This window comes from Sturnus vulgaris, chromosome 3 (genome assembly GCF_052056855.1).
Source record: "Sturnus vulgaris isolate bStuVul1 chromosome 3, bStuVul1.hap1, whole genome shotgun sequence".
Classification (NCBI taxonomy): Eukaryota; Metazoa; Chordata; class Aves; order Passeriformes; family Sturnidae; genus Sturnus; species Sturnus vulgaris.
The window spans coordinates 84,376,452-84,396,892 of NC_142245.1; the positions used below are offsets into that span (position 1 = coordinate 84,376,452).

The window sequence follows — 20,441 nt, forward strand, 5'->3', positions numbered from 1 at the left end:
TCTCAAGCTGCATTGCTGTTGTAGCTGTGCGAGCTTCTCCATGCTTGACTAGCCCAGTGTGTGCAGTTATATTAATGATGCTATTTCCTAAATCCAGATTTTAAACTTTGTCACTATTTTCTTTTTTTTTTTGGTACACTTTCCAATGTTCATGACCCTCTCGTGGTGACTCCAGACACACTATCACTTGTATTGTTTGATGTTAAAATGAAACAGGAATTCTTTGGATTCCGTTTTCTCTCATTTTTCCTGCCCACTATTTTTACTCACTCTGTCAAATTCTATATTCCAGTGGTGTATCAAATGGGGAGCAGTGAGGTAGACAAGCTTTAGTTTTAGGTGTAGGACTCAGGTGCCTTTCAACCCCAGTCAGTCACTGGGTTACCTTGCTTAAAGGAAGGGTCAGTGAGAAGAAGCACAAAAGAAAAATAAGTCCAGGAAAGGTCAGTAGGAGTGAGAGCAATGGGGCAAGAACTGAACTGATAGACCTGGATCATAAGGAATGAGGAATAGCAAAGAGATAGGTTTAGGCCAACAGTACAAAAGCAACAGAAAGGAGAAAATCAGTCAGGATTAACTTTACATCCTAGACCCACCTGGAGCAAAGAGACCAAGACACTCCCAAAAGACTAATTCTCTCTGGGTAAACTGAGAATAGGCATGGCTCTCCCTGCTTTTAAAGCCTCCAGCTCACTCCTCCACCTAATATTTCCCCATGAACACCTAGCACCTCAAAAGAGTAATTTAGAAAAGCAAGGGTGGAGCCCAGAGCAGGCAGGCAGAGTGAGTGAGGTGCTCTGATAGAGCACAGGTAGTGAAGAGGCCAGCACTAACAACAGTGGGTGTACAGAGGGCAGCAAGAGGCATCCTGCCAATTGCACTTGTCTAAGCTCCTGGACACCTTTGCCTTGGCTCCCAGGACACTCTTGCTGAAGGGCCACAACAGGCTTCTATGAAATTCCTGGTGCTTATTCCCAAAATATGACCAAATCATGAAACAATAACCGTGACACAGACAGGTCCAGCTTCAGCTGTAATCACTTTTACTTAAAAGAATCCCAGCAGTATTGGAGATGTTGAAAAAGGATACACACAAGTGCTAAGAAAGCAGAAAACCAAAAGGAAGGGGATAGAGTGCACTAGGAAAAAAAAAAGAAAAAAGCGAGAAATGCTTTTGTTAAACTTTTGCATCAGGCTTCTACAAAAGGCAGCAGATCCCAGCGTAAGGTGATTTTCATGCTGTAATAAAGAGAAAAATAATTTAAAACCTAGGCAGCATGACTTATTCTGAAAGATCTGAGGAGTAATAAAAAAGCCTGTGTGCAAACGTGTGTGTGCACACAGTTTCTTTAACAGCTGCATGGAACAACCTGTTTTAAATAAGAACAAAGGTGAACAAAGCCAGTTGTCAGGGCAGCTCACCAAATGAAGTTTTTTAATGTGCATGACGTATGCCATATAAAGTGTATTGCCTGAGATACAACAGCACAGAGTCCAACTTAAAGTATTTTTCTCAGGCTTTTCCTACAAAGTCATGTCTCAAGAATTTACTGCATTTATCTTCATTATTTATTTCTCTCTTTCCAAAAGGCCCAATGGATCACCTTGCTCACTATATCTTCAGCAGCAAATTAAAATCAGCCTCTTCCCTCCCTAAACATTCAAAATCTTCTTGTTCTATTTCTATGCCACTGAATCAATTTGTATCTGTTGCACTCAGAGCAGACAACTCTAAGCAGAGTGGAGGTCAGGTCTGACTTACCAGATGAGTTTGACTTAACCAGGAGAAAGGAAGAAAAGAAAAACAAAATAATGATGGAAGATTTTTACTGCTTTGAAGCTTTTATGAACAAAAAATAAAAAATTCTGGCAAGCACACAGTATACCTTTTCATATATGTAAGTAAACACAAATTTAAGAAAAGCTTTCTTTGCACAAATAGAAATATTTTGGCTTTTTGTAACGTGTTTGAAAACTTGGAGAGAGTTGCAAGCTCTCTGCTTTCACTATAAATGTTACATGTGTTTCTGCAGCGAAGGTAAAGAGGCAACCGAGAGCAGGGCAGTCTGCTGGGAAGGTTACAAAGCTCTGTTTACAGAGAATTTTATAATCAGGCAATAATTTGTTACAAGTCTCTAAGATCCACAGAGGAATCTATTGCTGTGCATAGTTAGGAATTTTTTTAAGAGAGCAGCTTATCAAAGAAATGTGTAGTCTATTAGCACATCATTAAATTTTTAAACCAATTCCATCTTTTGCTTCCCAGTTACTCTCCTCTGTAGTAGGCAATCGTGACAGATGCAAAGTATAATTTCTGGCTTTCAGACATGAGTTGAAATTTGGGAATTCCTATCTATTCCCTCTGCTACTTTTATTTCTTTTTGTTTTTCTTATCTGGTCTCACAATGTTGCAAGTGCTGCCTTATTCAGGAATGCATTTCTTGAACTGCTTCATCCCAAAGAAAGCGTGAACAAAAAAATTCATGAGCAAGTTAAATTTTCCCAGCCTTTGAAATGACTTAAAGTTGAAGGTACTCTCGAGAAATAACAACATATGGAGTACCTTTATATTTTTATATAGACACATCATGTGATTTCTAAGCAGTGAAAGAAAAGCTAATACTAAAAAGAATACTAAAGGCCTGTTTGACCGTAGCTGTGACATCCTACCTGATGGTGATGGGAGAACACTCTAACTGTGAAATCTTATGGTGGTACAGACCCATCTCAACTAGTGCAGGTGTCTAGGCTCACCACTACCACCCTGCACTTTCTCCAACATCCTCTGGACATCCCTGAACTTCCTGCTCAGAGCTGAGACCATGAAAACACAGATGAGGGACGATGTGCTGCTTGCAGTTCCAGCCTGGCCCAAGTGTGGCAACATAGACAAGAACAGCCAGAGCAGAGAGAGAGGACACCTAGGAGGGATGTTGATTTGGGAGAAGTGGGAGTTAGAAATGGAGTGCAGAGGTGAGGAGAGCCTGGGACTCAGCAGCGGGTGCAGAGGGAGTGGGATGAGCTGTGCAACGAGCTCCAAGCCCAGAGCCAGCTGGGATGGGGTGTGTGACCAGATATCCTCCTGCAGAGCCAGCAGCGCCGGTGGAACAGAGCCTTGCTCCTGGCTGCTGATCACAGCCAAACCCATCTGTCAGCAGATAGTTTTGAAACTTGCCTGCAAAGTGCTCCATGCCTTTCTAGTATCAAACTGCCTCGAGGCTGACACCCTGCTATGGCTATAAATTATTTTGTTAACTTAGAGTGCAGACTTTTATGCAGGCCATACAAAGGATCTAAACTCTTCTGACAATCTCTTAAAGTGTCCGTATAATGCCACATCTTTAAATTTCAATGGCCAATATCTTAGTGTTTGCCATTGTGTATGCAGTTTCCTCTTTTTAAAGAATATTTAGTTCTACCAAACAATTGTTGGGATTGCAAAGGAGTCAGTAAGTAGAGTAAGCAGAACATTGGTCGGCTCAATGCATGTCATCATTTGTAATTGCACAATTAAATATATTTTGTAAAGACACTTTTCCTCTGACACTGGAAAAACAGAAACATAGCAAGATGCATCAGCTTTGCACACAGGAAGCAACAGTCTCTCTGTAGGACCCCCAGCTTCATCTTTTGGAAAGTATTTAGTAAATGAGGTAAAGGAATATGAAATGGGAGAGAATGATTAAGACTAATATAGATTTCCATGGAAAATGTGGCTCCACTGTTGCGTTGGTGTGACGGATTTCCTACATGGGGCCAGTTACGTCACGTGAAGCTAATTTACATGGATTGTGAATGTTTTTCACTCTAAGAATGGTTCTCGTTTTGGAGAGCATATTGGATCTGGGCTCAGATGTGCAGGAGTCTGGAGCATCCATTCCTGGGCACAGGCAAAATCACAGGGATTGTGATCTGCATGCACCACCCACCCTGCTGCACTCTGAAACCTACATCTAATGTACCCCAGAGCAGGTGTCCCAAGCAAAACCCTGGTCCCTTTGTGCTTCTACCTCTCACTCAAAAATTAATAATTCTGTTCTCAGCAGAGTCTGAAGAGGGCGAGGTAAATAACGTCTTGAATAAAAAGCATAAAATCAGTCTCTAAGCACCTGCTTTTCAAATAAGCTTTGTCCAGACCTGAATGAAGGTCCTAAGGAAAAAAAAATGAAAGAACATGAAATCAGTTTCTCAAAAATGTAAACTCATATAGGTCCATTTTTAGTGGATAATAACATTTGAAATTATATACTTACAGTGGTTTTGGCTACTGAAAGCTTCCTAAGAAAAGTGGAAGGTGAACAGGAAGAGGAAAGCAAAGGTAAAAAAGAAAGGGAAGTTCCTAGTTCCCGTCACAAAGTCTGAAAAAGTGATTGTGAGCAATCCAGGGAATCATTAGGGAAATAGAAAGAATCCCCAAATTCTTTTATGCTGTTTTGGGAACAAAAGGGCTGCTTTAGGACTTCTTTAAAGCAGAGAGCTAGCAGAATGGTGCTTTTCAGACCTCACCAGCCTCGGTTAGGCTTGCTACTATGCATGGATTTTCAAAAACAAACACGCCCGTATCCTAAATCCCCAGGGGATTTTCTTCATGTATTCATGCCTTTATCAGCCGATCTTAAGATCAGCCAGCGCGTACCAACAGCAGCACTGCCACTTCAAACACCGGGAAGACAAGAGGAAAGCAACAGGAACTTTTGTTGAGCCAGCGGAATGAATAGGCAGCTGGGACTGGGAAGCAGCGCTTCGTGCATCCCATTCCAGTTAAGCAAAAGCAACTCCCGGCGGTTCTCTGCGATCAGATTATTAGTTCTTAATCGCTCACCTATGAACTGTGGCTACAAAGAGCCCGGAGGGGCTGTCGGTAACAAACCCCAGCGCAGAGGGAAGGGCTGGCAGCAGCGAGCAGCGGCTCAGCCGGACCCCCGGCGGTTCTGGTCCTGGTCCTGCCCCGGTGCCGTCCCCGGTCCCGGCCCGCGGCTCCTCCCCCGCCCGCCCGGGCGAGCGCGGAGCGCGGGGCGCAGCCTCACCTGGCAGCGGGGCCAGCGCGCTTTCCCCGGCCGCGGCACTGCGCTGCTCGGACGCCGTTCTGGTAGCTTAAAAAAAAAAATATATAGGTCTAGTTATAAGGTAAGAGAATTTCTTTTTTCGGCCTTTCTTTCTTTTTATTTTTTTTTTTAATTGCATTTTTTAATTTGAGCGGCGCTAATTGCTGCGTACATGCGCAGTGCGCTGGTGCCGTGAGCGCACCGGGCACTGGCGTGGGCGGGCGGGACGGAGCGCGGCTGGAGCGGAGCCTGTGGGGATGCTCGGAACCCCGGCTCCGGGCGGGCTGGACGGAGCAGGGCAGTGCTGGGGGCCCGGGCCGCTGCAGCGCTGGGCTGGAGCCTTGGAAGGTGCACCTGGTGCGGCTGTGCTGTGTGGTTTCCCCTCCCGAGCGGCACACCAAGGGGTCAGGGAAGGATAACCGCAGCCCGCAGACAGGTTTGGCAATTCTCATCTCTCAGCTGAACGTCGCTTCGCCCTCAGATACTGTGTACCTGCTTTCTGTGCATCCCCTTTCCCCTCCTTGAACCTCCGCAATTAATGTGGGTGATACTGTTTTGTAGTCTGAAAGGATGTCGGTCGGGTTTTGTTCTTAAAGATCTTTGGTGTTTTTCTTACGTGAACAGTGTTCTGGAAAGGTGGGGGACGCTGAATCTAATAAGTGTTCTTATTCCAAAATACTGCCTTTAATCACTGTTCAGTTGGAGTAAGATAGTTCATTTGCGTTGAAAGTATTTCAGCAAAGTGGATTTTAAGTTTTACAAAATCAGTGTTAGAAACAGAAGATAAACTGTTGTACATTACAAGCAATGTGTCCTCAGGAAGAAAACATTTCTTTTTCTTTCAGTGTATTTTGGAAACTATCATGTAGTTTAGAATTAGCAAGAATATTAATTTGCTTGTTATATAGTTTGATACTACCACTTTCCAAAAGTTAATCCAGCAATGAAGAACATGCATGTTTTTACACTTTGAGTTTGTATATTAGGCAGCCACAAAAAATTAGGTTTACTAGAACCAATGACTTTTTTTAACAAGCTTGTATTTGTTTTCAGAGTTGACCCTGTGATAAACTGAACAAGAAGTTGGAAAGTTCTGTAGTAAGGTCATTCAAACATTTTTATCATTCCTTACCTTTAAAATGTAATGGATAGAAAGGAGAAAGTAACACAGATGTTCTTTATTCTTTTTCTTGCCACGGGATCTGATCTCGTTTACATATTTCTTCCCCCAGTTGAGATGAATATATGGGAAGTAGTGAAGCTGATGATTTGAAAGTGTGACTTAATTGCCTAATTTAAGTCTTAGGCCCGATTGTTTTGTTTCCTAAAGAGCCTTACCATCTTTTGGCTCTCTTTTACTTCAGCTGAAGTTGTAAATATTCAGAACTAGCAAAATTCAGCCTTTTGGGTATCTCAGCCTGGCCTCAAACACGGAAGCACTGGGAAATTGTTCTGACATGTGGAGGATTTCCCAGCGGCTGTAGAAATAATGTTCAAAATCAGCTGTTGTACATTAAACAGGGAAAAAAAAAAAAAAAGGAACTCCTTTATTGAGTTAAACCACCTCTTGCTGGTTTTCATTGTCCTGGGATTACAGACTCTCACATCATTTAATGGGCAGCAGCTTTCTGGCTACCACTAGGAAGTTGTCCAGTCTCTCTAACTGCATGTACAGTAGCAAACTTTGGGTTTGAAGTGGAAAGATGAGTTTGTGATGACATTTGCTTTCCCCAGTGGAAATTCCCTTGGGATTGGTGTGTGAGGGACACAGAAATGCTGTTGGCCCCTGAGGAGGAAGCAGCCTTCATCAGCCCTAAGTCATCTGATCCTTAGAGGACCAAGTCCTCATCAATGCATTTGCCTTAACCCCCACTTACTGGCCATCCGTGAAATGGGATAGAAGTCATTACACCCCATAGCAACAGACTTTTTGGAATGTAAATGGCAAAATAAGGTACTACAGGAGTGGTAAGTCACAGGGCTTTGTGCTAGAGCAGCAATGAGAAACTCTGTGGATCTCTAGGCTATGAACTCAATTAATAAGGTCCTCTAGAGACCCTATCTGCTTTCATCCTTTCCATCCTCTCTCTTCCAACTGCTCTTCCTCCTGCTGCCATTTTGATAGCAGGAGAAATAGCTCTCCACTTCTCCAGATTGCCCTTCACATTAGCTCCTCCTGTGAATGCTTAATTAAACACTGGGAGACACCTTGGCATTGTTTGTTTTCACAGCAGGGGGCTAAAACAGGCCAACACAGCTGAAATGTGGTGCTGAAATGTTGGTGTGTAGGCAAACCATGGGAGTAGCTAATGGCCTTTCAGGGCATCCTCTGGCTTGCCCTGCTTTCCCAGGACTTCCCTGTATAGGTGAGTGCCCATTTTTATGCCAGAGGTGGAAAAGGTTGTATGAGTACCTGTGATGTTTTCTCATCTTGATGGAAGTATAAACAGAAAGGAAGATATACACACAGTGGTATAAATTTCAATAAATGTTTAGGGGACTTTTTGCTTTTGCATGCTCTGTTTTAAGCACTTAGAAATGAATGTTTTTTTGAGGGGAGCCATGATGAAAGAAATGAAGCCACATCTCTGGAGGGATAGAGTTGTAGCTATCAGCATCCCATTGCCCTTCCGTTGGTCAATTCATAGCTCTGAGGAGCGAAGAGGAAGCAGAAAGACTGTGCAGTGAAACACTTCAGCACCAAACCTAAAGGAAGGAGGAGAGGGAGAGCCTGGTTATTGCCCATCCACTTCTATATTCCTTTTTGCTGGCTACTTCCAGCACACCATTCATGAAAGTTGTTAAAACTAATTCTGTAGTTGCTCTTCCTCCAGTCTGATGTCTGCTTTCTCTGCAACTGGGATTGGTTGTTGAAAGTCTTCAGGCTCCTGCCTTCCCAGCACGGCTGCCAGCAGAGCTCTCCTGCTGCCCTAGCACTGCCTGGTGTGGCTGTGAGCAGCTAAGGCTGGTGGGGATCCAGGAGAGGCAGCTCCCTGTGCAGCAGAGACCACGTCAGGCTGCATCAGTAGCTTCTGAACTCCAGCATCCTGCACCATGCCAGTCAGGCATCTTTCTTTATAGAACAAAATCAGAGCGGCATCCTCCTGGGGTGTTTAAGTGAGGCAGTTAATAGTTTGCACACAATCATCATATTTAAGGGTTTGCTGCTGATTTATACACTACTGCAAGGGGTATCGTGCCTGTCTTGAGTACTGGACCTGTTCCTCAAATACTGTGGGGAGGACAGATAGTAAGGAGAGGGAGAGACCACCAGGACCCCCATGGCAGCAAAAGACCACGTATTCAGGGACTAACTCGGGCTGCATGCTTTGACATGGTGCTTGTGTAACTCGTCGGGAAAAGAGGTGCCACACAGACTGCAGCAGTGCTGCCCAGAGAGGGGCAGGCAGTATGGTCCCTCTCTCAGCAGAGAACTGGATCACATCTGCATGCTTCCCTACTGCAATCTAGATGCCATACCCCCGAGACTCTTACTAATGAATGCAGGTTATCCGGTTGTATCCAAACATTTCTCCCCATTTCTAAAAAAACCACAAACCAAGGCACCACATGTGGGGTTGGGCTGGTAGATATCAAATTGTTAGATTGTCAGTGTTTTGGCTGTATCTAATATTTCATTATTAAAGGTTTTGTTTTGCTTTGATTTTCATCCTGAATCAAGCAGGTGCTTTCAGCCTCTTGACAATCCAGAGTGCAGTTGCTCTGGCTAACACATTGAAGACCAGGTGCTGGGAGTCTGAAGGGCTTTTAGTGTTGCATAGGAGCCCATGTAGGTTGGTGTTACTTAGCAAACATTAGCAGCAGCAGTCAGATCAGAAGCCTGATAGCAGCTGGGAGGGTCAAGAGGGGACAGCCTCACCTTGCAGTCCTGCTGAAATTCCAGTTTAGCCACTGGGGTATGAAAGTTGTACAAAGATGGAAAAGCGGGAGCAAGCTTAGACTCAGCTTTGTTTTAGTGTCTAGAAGTAACTGAAAAGGTATAGATTATTAAATTACTTTAGCAATTAACACGCATATTTGTGTGCTGCCTTCCCATCCCCCCACCATGGAACCAGATATTAGAAGTAGTTCTTCTAGACATGAAAACCAGAAGTATTGTCAAGTATTTTCTCTGAAAGTTAGTTTGTCATATCTAAGACATGTAGTTTCCCTGTGCTAAAGCTGAGGCAGAATGAAATGCTGAATGTTGCTTTCTTTTCCCAGAGGGGCCAAGCTGGTTATTCCCCTCTGCTAGCACTCCTGCAAGGCTGTGACAGGGCTAACATGCTTTCTTCTTTTGCTCAGCTTCATAACTGGCATTTTTTGTCTTGGTTTAACAGGTATTTGCGGGTTTTTTCAGTGGTTTTCTCGGCAGTATTGCCCAGTAGACTCTCAGGTAATCACCTGGAGCCATGTGTGGCCAGTGCATTATTTTGTACTCAGCAGCCTGGCTGGTGTGTACTGCCAGGTGCAACTGCTGGGTGAAAATCACATGTGCAGGCCTGGGAATTGCAAATCATAGAGAGTTTTCTAAGCATCTTTAGGCTTTTGGGTGTCAATAATTTTATTTATTTATTTTTAGAAAGCTGTCTTCTAGGGTTTTTTAATATATAGGGATCACCTTAAAATTTTCCTGTGGGATAAAAGAGTCTGGAAACATTCTTCTATGCTTGTGGCTTTGGAAGAGGAGTCATTTAGAGCACCACCAGGTTCGGCTACACTGTTCTGTCATGGCAAGCAGTATTTTTGTGGAAGGGCACATACTATTCCTTTAAAAATGTAGCCCGGGGGACATGAGGATGAGGTCTTGGCTGAAACATTTGCATGAAGGAGTGTGATAGAGCAGCTAGGGAATATATTGCATGCTAATAAAGTTCCTTCTTCAGTGTGAAAAGTGCATGCTTTGTGAGTGACAGTGGGTCTTTTTTTACCTTTTGACATTCTAACTTGACCAATAATGAGGCATCCACCAGCATGCCTTTTCAGTCCTTTCCAAAGAGCTGCCACAACTAAAGAGACTTTTTTTTTGAGAATAATCTGTGACCCAGCAAGGTTGGCTGCAATGTTTGTTTGTTTTTCTCTCTATCGCTGGTTCCTACTATTCTCTTACTCCCACATCCTATCCGAGCCTTGTTTTCAAATGCATTCTTCAGCCTTCTCCTTCCCTACCTACTGCATCCTGTGTTCTGCTTTCTGACTTCCTTCTCTTTTCTTATAGCTTTTCTTTCCAGTTCCTTTTGGTTCTGGTCCCCCAGGAACAAGGAGTGAAACATTAACAGTTGCTGAGTACTGAGTTTATCTGGCTGTTGCTCGGAGTGTAGAGTTCAGGGCTCTGGGAGACATCCTTTGTGTATAACATTGTGCCCCGGGGCCCTTGGCACCACTTCATTGCTGGAGTAGCAGAGAGGAATATATATCTGTGCTCCACCTGCTATCATCTGCATCCAACGTGTAAGATAAAAATATTGATAAAAGTTCATCTTTGCTGAGATACGGATGTTCCAGTTACTGCAAGTTAATTACCAGGCATTAATTGCTCTGCTGTTACCACCTGGAGGTGCATCTCAGTTACAGAAAGGAAGCTGAAAAGCTTCAGGCTTAGGGTAGGCGAAGCAAGTGGATTTGAATTATCTTGTGTCTTGACAGAGGATATGGGAACTGTAGGTGCTGTGACAGCTGTTCGGAAAAAATATTATTTCACAGTAAATTCAGCGTGCATACCTGTGTCTTTCTAAGTCAGACTGCTGCTTTTACAATAAGGCTCTTAGATTGGTTCAGGGATACATCCTTGTGTTATCTATATCTCTTTGTCAATTGAGGATCACCATAATCACAAATCTGTGCTTAGAAATGTGCAGGAGCTTCCTATGTTGATGTCAACATATCCTGAATATAAATCACAGGTATAAAATAATTACATTACTCCGTGTTGCATGGGTAAGGCTGGATATTGTCTTTATTATCTTTCTGAGGAGACACCTAATTTGGATATATGTGAGCTTTTATATTGTCTGAAAACACAATATAGAGACCATACAGAGAAGAGAATTTTCCAGATGAGGTCAGCTGTAGCCAAAGGTTTGACTTGTGTGATCCTTGTGGTTCACAACATCTACTAAATGGAAATGTAGAGGAAGAAACCATTTAACATAATAGTCACTGTGCTGGAAAATTAATCTTCCTGCTAATGTGGTATGCCTGTGATGCCCAGATGATTATCAGTTGTGTGCTACTGTAAACTTCTGTCCTGCTGGTTTATTTGTAACCAGGATTGGTCTGCTTATGTGTGGCTGCATATGGCAATTAGTTTAATCTTTTACCTTACTTTACATGCTTTTCTGTATGCAAAACGTTAAGAGGAATCTACCTTGTAAAACAAATTTGATATAAATGGATTAATGAGTAGATAATGCCTGTCCTGTTGGTATATTATATACTTTTACCAACCACATCGTAACAGAGAAATAAATTAAGAAGAAATTAAAACCTGATGTATTTGTTATCTACACACGCATAAAATTTTACTGTGTTTCAGATTTCTAGATGATTTTATGTATTTTTCATTTAACTTTTGTAATTCAAAGTACTTGGTTTGGGAGTATAACTGTAGTAGGTAGTTATTTCTTGAAGGCTACCATTAATTAAAAAAAAAAAAGAAACTAAAATTTGGAACTAGAGAGATGCACACACAGACAGATATATATATATATAAGTCTAATGCATCTCTTCTAACTTCTTTCAGGTTGAAGAAACTTCTTGAGCAGGAGAAGATCTATCAAGCACGGAAGGAGAAGGAGCATACAAAGAGAATCAATAAACTAAGAGAAGAACTAGTCAAGCTCAAATCATTTGCACTCATGCTGGTGGATGAAAGACAAATGCATATTGAACAACTTGGTCAACAAAGCCAGAAAATACAGGATTTAACCCAAAAACTAAAGGAAGAAGAAGAAAAGCTTAAAATCATTAGTGCAAAAGCAAAAGAAGATGGACAAAAACTGATGAAATTAGAGGCAGAACTTGAACACAAAACATCATCATTTTGTCAAGAACATGAGGAGATGACTGCTAAACTGGCTAATCAAGAGTCACATAATAGACAGCTAAGGCTCAAGCTTGTGGGGTTGACTCGCAGAATAGAGGAGCTAGAAGAAACTAACAAAAATCTTCAAAAGGCTGAGGAGGAACTTCAAGAACTAAGAGATAAAATAGCGAAAGGGGAATGTGGGAACTCTAGCTTAATGGCAGAAGTGGAAAACCTCCGCAAGCGCGTGCTTGAAATGGAGGGGAAAGATGAAGAGATCACAAAAACTGAATCCCAGTGCAAAGAGCTGAAAAATAAACTGCAAGAGGAAGAGCATCATAGCAAAGAGTTGAAACTTGAAGTGGAAAAGCTGCAGAAAAGAATGTCAGAACTAGAGAAGCTGGAAGAAGCTTTCAGTAAAAGTAAGTCGGAATGCACTCAGCTACACTTAAACTTGGAGAAAGAAAAAAATTTGACTAAGGATTTGATAAATGAGTTGGAAGTGGTGAAGACTCGAGTGAAGGACCTTGAGACATCCGAAAGCAAGTTGGAAAAGGCTGAAATAAGCTTAAAAGATGACCTTACAAAGCTGAAGTCATTTACTGTAATGTTGGTTGATGAGCGAAAAAATATGATGGAAAAAATAAAACAGGAGGAAAAAAAGGTTGAGGGCCTAAACAAGAATTTTAAAGTTGAACAAGGGAAAGTTATGGATGTAACAGAGAAATTGATAGAAGAAAGTAAGAAATTTTTGAAACTGAAATCTGAAATGGAGGAAAAAGTATCTAGCTTGACAAAGGAAAGGGATGTGTTAATTGGCAAACTGAGAAGTGAAGAAGAAAAATCATCTGAATTAAGCTGTAGAGTTGACCTGTTAAAGAAAAGAATTGATGGTATGGAGGAAGTAGAAAGAGAAATTACAAGAGGTCGAACTAGGAAAGGAGCAGAGCATGGTTGTCATGAGGACAACAAGATTAAGGAACTTACCATTGAAATAGAAAGATTGAAAAAACGTCTCAAACAACTGGAAGTGGTTGAAGGAGATTTGATGAAGACTGAAGATGAGTATGATCAGCTAGAGCAGAAATTTAGGACTGAGCAGGATAAAGCTAATTTTCTTTCTCAGCAGTTGGAGGAGATGAAACTTCAGATTGCCAAAACGAAAGCAATAGAAAAAGGTGAAGTAGTGAGCCAGGAGGCAGAGCTGAGGCACAGGTTTCGTCTGGAAGAGGCCAAAAGCAGAGATTTGAAAGCAGAAGTTCAAGCACTGAAGGAAAAAATCCATGAGCTCATGAACAAAGAAGACCAGCTTTCTCAGCTCCAAGTCGATTATTCAGTTCTACAGCAAAGGTTTATGGAGGAGGAAAACAAGAACAAGAGCATGGGGCAGGAAGTTTTGAACCTGACCAGAGAGCTGGAGCTTTCTAAGCGTTACAGCCGCGCTCTGAGGCCCAGCATGAACGGGAGAAGAATGGTTGATGTTCCCGTGACATCCACTGGCGTGCAGACAGATGCTCTTAGCAATGAAGCAGCAGAAGAAGAAACTCCAGCAGTGTTTATAAGGAAATCCTTCCAGGAGGAGAATCATATCATGAGCAATCTGCGACAGGTAGGTCTGAAAAAACCCATGGAGCGTTCTTCAGTGCTTGAGAGATATCCTCCAGCAGCAAATGAGCTTGCTATGAGGAAATCCTGGATACCATGGATGAAAAAGAGGGAGACTGGGGCTCAGACAACTCCTGATAAAGGAGCCCGAACCCACAGTAGTCCTGCACATCCTGGGGAGGTTGTCCTTTCACCAAAGCAGGGTCAGCCTCTTCATATTCGGGTGACACCAGACCATGAGAACAGTACAGCAACTTTGGAGATAACCAGCCCATCTGCTGAGGAATTTTTTTCAAGTACCACTGTCATTCCTACTTTGGGAAATCAGAAGCCACGAATAACCATCATTCCCTCTCCAAATGTTATGCCGCAAAAAGGAAAAGGCAGTGAAAGTCCCATGGGCCCCGATCGTTCCATGTCTCCAGTCACCATAACAACATTCTCCAGGGAAAAGTCCCCAGAGGGAGGGAGAGCACCGTTCGCTGACAGACCTGCATCGCCAATTCAGATCATGACGGTATCGACGTCTGCCGCGCCGGCAGAAATCTCCGTCTCTCCGCAGTCACAAGATATGACCATGGGAAGGGCCGTCTTCAAAGTCACGCCAGAAAAGCAAACCGTCCCGACTCCAATCCGCAAGTACAATGCCAACGCCAACATTATTACAACAGAGGACAACAAAATCCACATCCACCTGGGTTCCCAGTTTAAGCGTTCTCCCACCGCCGCGCCTGACGGCGCGAGCCCCGTGATAACGGTGCGACCGGTGAACATCGCGGCAGAGAAAGAGGTGGTAACTGGTACTGTCCTTCGGTCACCTCGGAACAGCCTGTCCCCACGACCTGCAGCCAGCAAGGTGACAAGTACTATCACCATCACGCCTGTTACAACATCCTCCACACGAGGAACACAATCAGTGGTAAGCAGTGTAGTCTCACGGTGTGGTCTTCGTGGCAGGGAGAAGGACAAACCGTAGCTCGGGTTTGAGACACCAGCAGGGAGAATGGGAGGGGTGAGGAGAAACTCTTGTCTTCCCTACATTTCTTCCAGGCTCAAGCTTAATCATAAAATCAGAATGTACCCAATTCATGTATTTTTGTACCAGTGTTGGATGCTAGTATATTTTCGGTATTACTCTCAAAGCAGTTAACTTCCAGAGGAGTCCCTTCAAAGTTATTTTCATAATGGCAGCCCAGTAAAATTACAAGTGAGAGACAGAGGGACAAAGAATGATGGTGATGAATGAGCAGGAAACTGTATTTTTATTTTTGATGAGTGCCATTTCTGAATTTTGAAAATATACCTCATGTTTTTTTGGCCCAGCTGGCAGGTCTTTAGACTCTAATTATGCAGGCTAGCATTTCTTTGATATAATCCCATGATCCCTGTATAACTCAGTTAGTATCTGCTATATTACTGAACTTCAAAGGAATAATTAAGCAGTCATGTTATCATTGTTTACAGCTCCAAGCCTCTTTAGCCAGGGAACAGAAGAACTCTTTCTGTTCCTCTGAACTTCTGTAAGTGCTGTATTACAATAGAGCTTCCTGTAGCATAATTTTTTACTTTCTCTTTGGGCTTCTATGGTGGTATCTCAGCTTGTTTTTCATACTGAAAGATTTCTCACCTCTGTCTTTAACCATAATGGGCAGTATTTATTGATAGTCCTCCCTCAGTTTATTATTGGACATATATTTTTATTGCTTTACTTGGAAATACCCTGGGAAAGAAGAATTTAACCAAAACAGAAAAACAGCAGTACTGTATTAGTCCAAAAACTTTCTTAGCTAGACAGAGTCTGCAACAGATGCTTTGGGGAAGATTATTTTGAGTGGGTAAACACACAGTAATGTTTGCCTCAGCGTCTGTTCCCAGCTTTTGGCAATAGGTGGGTATTTCTCTCTGAACCAGAGCCTGTAGCCACATCTTTGTCTTTAATAGACCGTGGCAGAGTTTTCTTCTATTTATTCTTTTAATTGCTTTTTGAACTCATTTACACTGTTGTTTCCACAACATCAGGGGGCAGTGAATTCAGTTGTGGGCTTTGGGAAAAGCTTTTTTGTTTGATACCTTTTGTACAATACCTTCATTGGTTACAGCTTTTTTCTTGTATCTTGACAAATACTGAATAGTCATCCCCTACTCATTTGTCCGTGGTGCTCCAGAGTCAGCAAACCCCTGCAACACGCCTCGTCAGCCATCTCTTCCCAAGCTGAAATGTCAAAGTGTATTTAAGATACACTTTCACACTTTTGGAGAGAAGCTGCCATTCCCATTTAAGGCTTCTGAATTAAGAAAACTTGCATTCATCACACAGATCTGTTTGGGATTGCACATGCACTCACTATCTCTTCCCATCTATATAATGTATTGTAGATATTTTATTATACAGTGTTTCCTTACATATTAGAGGCAAGTGTTCATTTTTTAAAGTCTTGAATTAATTTACAAACCCCTTTGTCTCTCAGAAGCCTGGAAATTTTTTTTTTTTAACTTTTATTTTTAACTAGATGTCTGTCTCTACTGTGATGATGCAGTGAACCATGGCAGACAAAACTTTTTTGTTTTGTTTTTTTTTCTGGCTAAAAACTGGCTTCTTTCTTCACTTTATCCCCCTGGTTTGGAATGTAAGGAAAATAGTTCAGCCATAAGATTTACTTTATCTTATGCATTCCTTTGTTTTTTAATGTGCCTAGTCAGCTGAGCAGGCAACTTCGAACAAGCTCAAATGTGTCTTTTCCTCCCCAGCCTCTTGGGAAAAAAAGTGTATTCACCATCTGTTTTGCAAATGACAACTTTACAAACACATTTCACTGCCCCTAGTCAGAAAATCCAGGCTGTGATCATTTACTCAGTAACCCTAGACGAAACCAACAGATACAGTTTTGAGGGTTTAAGTTAATAAAATCGAACAAGACAAACTGATACACAGCTGCTTTCTTAGCTGACTGGTTTTAATTTTTGTCTTAACTCTCCTCACACAAGATGCTTTGTACAATGTATTAATGCCTTTTCTATGGCAGCCTGTGGATTTGGATAGTTCCCACAGAAACAGAAAAAATGGTGTTTAGTCCTCCTTAGCTTGATTAGAGTCAAATTCACTCCCAGTAAAGTACTTGGACTATCTAGCAGACCTAGGATATGATTTATTTATTGCAAATGGACCACAGAGACCAGAGGATATGGAGACCAAAACTAGCCTGCTTATAAGTCTTCCCTTAGCAAATTTCCCTTAGCAAATTGGCCCAAATTTCTGTTCCCAGGACAGTTCATACAATTTGCAGAAAAAATCCCATAGAATAAACCCAAATATTCTTGTGAAAAAAACCCAAACCAGTGCTGCCTACATCCTGTTTGATTTAGGCCTTACATTTGATTGTAGGATTGCTGGTGAATGTGGATCTTCTTTGGATGGGCGTCAGTGCTATAATCAGTTAATCCCTGTGCTCCTCACCTCCTGCCAGCCTGGCATTGAGTGCCAGCTGTTTATGTTGCCAGTGACTCCAGTGCCATGCAAACCTGCAGGGAGCAGAGGGAATCCCGGCTGCAGCAGAGCCAGCCCGGTGGCACAGCACCAACCATGATGCCGAGCATCCTGTGGCCATGGCAGGAGCCGTGGGCTGCCAGAGCCAACGGGAAAAGTGTTTATGCAGCTGTGAGGCCACTGGCAATCGGGCAGCACTTAGTTTGGGATGGGCATCTAAATGTAGCCCTCCTTAGGTGTCCCGTGTGTGCTCTAAGCTGCTGCTAGAGCTCCTGGAGGTACAGGAGGCAGAGGTGTTGTGGTGCTGGCTGTGTGCCTGTGGCAAGTGAGGATAGGAAGGAAGGATAACAGACCTGATGGGACACCTCAGATGGCACGAGATGCCTCAGTGTGGGCAACAGAGTCAGTCTGTAGTCATCAGTCCCCATGTCAGCCCTGAGACCTGTGTGCTGGCTCTGTGGTGACTGGGGGGTGATCCAGCTGAGACAGGGCTGGCTTCTGTGTGAGCTGAATTGCCCACTGGCTCTGCTGACTATACTGACTAGATCTCAAGTCCCATCCTTTCAGGATGAAGTTATCCAAACATATTTTATTTTAGCGCCATTTTCAGTGATGTCAAGTAGTCTATTTACCTTCCAGCTGCTTTATCAGAAGTTTTAGGTCACTTTGGGTCATCTGTCTTGTCTACCCAGCCCTGTGTATATGGCTTGAGAAGCCCAGGGCTTTTCAAGTTGCTCAAGATGTCTGCTGGTCACTGAACAGAACCATTTCTGTCCAGGGCAAGCTGGGGCCTGATCAGATTGAAAACACATGCTGAAAAAGCACTTTTGTAATTAAAATATTCCAGAAGCCAGTGTGTGCATGAAAGCATTATCTTTGTGTGTCAATAAAATGCACCAAGTAGGATCTGTTACAAACGACTCAAACATGCTACATGCTCTGTATGTTCACTTTCCTTTTTTTCCCTTTAACGGGACTGCCCAACTTTATTACAACTTCACAGGTTAATACACCTGTGTCTGCAGTGAGAGCTGATTATGACTGCACCATAGCAGCTGCCTGTGTTCATGTCACTCTCAGTAATGTCTTGTGTAACCTCACTGGGTCCCTGTTCCAGCACCATGTCTCGCCTTGCCAGCTCAGATCCAGCTTGCATCACCCGGTGTCCAGATGGGGCCGCATCTCGGGCACTCCATTCCAGCTGTGTAAGGGTTGGTTTCTGGCTGGAGCCACATTCCTGGATCAACCAGAAGACAGCAGCCTATAGACAAACAGGGCTGGAAGGAACGGCTTTGAGTTCTTGGAAGAAACGATGGAGACAGAGGGAGTTGTGTGGGTTCTCTGCCACAGCTGCAGCCTGGCTGTGTTCTGTGCTTGCTGCCCCTTCCCGCGCCCAAGGGCACAGCCGGCTGGGGAGGCACCTTTGTGCCATCTCGCTTGGCAAACACAAAATGCTTTTGCAGCTGCCTGGGAAGCAGGCATTAGCTTCCATGCAATCAACACTTTACTATGCTGGAATGAAGGCAACTAAGAAATTTAAAGCAAGTTAGAGTTCTTTTCAAAGTGCTTTTGAGTGATTTAGGCTTGAAATGAGTAACTTGAAAGCCCTCAAATCCTTAGTTAATAATTTACATGTGAATAAAGCTGAAGAAATGCCTGAGATTCCAGCTACTCCATTTGATTGCCTCATGTTTACACACTGTGGAACTCTTTCAGGGAGTACAAGATGTTTGTCATTTGGGTTCCCTGGGATGTTGACATATTTTCCAAGGCTGATGGAATGCATTTGCATGTTTTGCCCTACAGAATTGTATGGGCCTAACTTGTTTTGACATCTACATGTGAGTTCCATATTAGCCTTTAGACTGCTATTGTAAATGTTGCTTTTAGTTATTGAAAATGGCTTCCTTCCTGTCAGGCAGACAGCATTCAAGTTTTCCAATTGTGATTTTTTTTGAGTGTACACATGGGGTTTTGAACTGTTCTTAGAAGATTAAGGAATGGTTTTCCTTTGCATGCTCAGGATGCAGACAGAAAGCTCTGATGCCTCTGGCTGAAAAACATTTGTGGAGCATTTTTAAGTAAATGTACAAATTCATGTTACAGCTGATAGGAGCTCCCAGTCCAGTCTATTTCAGCAGTTTAGTTTTATTTTGCTTATGTCATAAGTCACAGAGTTTAGTCACTTAGCAGGTGGGTCTAGCTACGATTCCAGGATCTTAGGAGAATTGTTTACTCTTGTGAGATGAAAGTCTTTATCAATACTCTCTACAGAAATGTCAGTCACATATGAAATTCAGCCAAGACACTGGAGTTGTCACCATTTTCATTTGTGTCTGTATTGCACACGGCAGAAGATAAAACCCACTTTCTTTTCAGAATTGTCATGTTTATGAGTATTTTCTTTAAGCCATTGTTAATATGGGGTAGCTGCAGTTTTGACCTTGAAGAGTGTGCACACCATTATCTGGGCAAGAGAGACAGAAAATAGCCATTGGCCCTTTTGAGTCTTTTTTTCCTATCCAGGTACTCCTTGTGCATTTACACAGTGAGATTTGGTTGCTTAAGCATATGTGCTGATTGTAGTTTCACAGCTATGGCCTGGTCTCCAGCTGGGGCTCCAGAAGGGCACAGGTGCCATGTTGGGTCTGCCAGCCCTAAGCCAACCACTTAGGCTGTTCTTTGTTTTTTTAATTCTGAAGTACTCAAACTTGAGGATAAGTGTGCTTGCTAGGCTGTTGTCCAGGGCCGAAGGCTGACAGAGATAGTAAAATGACCATGTCCACACTGTCTTGAAGTATCCTTGGAAATCTGAGTTAGCAGCTTCACCCTCACCAGAGTTTCTCAAGCTGTGATTAGGGCTTGGAGGGGGAGAGCCCTTTCCCACATCCCTCCTGCCACAGCCATAGGAAAAGGAAATCCATATCTTTTCTCTAACTCTCCCAGCCCCCTGCTCTGCCCAGTGCAGAAATAAGTGGCCCCAGCCATGACCTCAGCATACTCTGGGAAGTAAAATTCAATTTTATTTATAATGCTGAGTGGTCATGTCCCAGCTCCTAAAATTTGGCAGTTACCCATGGTTCGTCATTAGCCTCACCTGATTATGCTGTTCTGAGCACAGTGTCTATACAAAATGCTAATATTGTACCTATCTTGACAGCCAAGCCAATGTTGTAGTAGCCTCTAAGTGCATCCTGCACTGTGTCATGCTTTAGAATGGGAGGTTTGCACAAATTCCCATCCTTATGACATCTTGATTCAAAACACTGGACTTCAGCTTTGG

At 43.0% G+C, this 20,441-nt stretch overlaps 1 protein-coding gene across 5 annotated transcripts in view; it reads left to right on the forward strand.

The window, feature by feature from the left end:
- FILIP1 (filamin A interacting protein 1) overlaps positions 1-20,441 on the forward strand; it is a 102,531-nt gene that overhangs the window by 73,210 nt on the left and 8,880 nt on the right. For 3 of the 5 annotated variants that reach the window (XM_014870208.2, XM_014870209.2, XM_088162148.1), the window contains one exon: positions 11,788-14,593. In XM_014870208.2, coding sequence (XP_014725694.1) covers positions 11,788-14,593 — 2,806 coding nt within the window. Of the gene's footprint in view, positions 1-5,035; positions 5,128-5,334; positions 5,482-11,787; positions 14,594-20,441 lie in introns of those variants that run through there. The other 2 variants (XM_088162150.1, XM_088162149.1) reach the window with 2 other exon arrangements.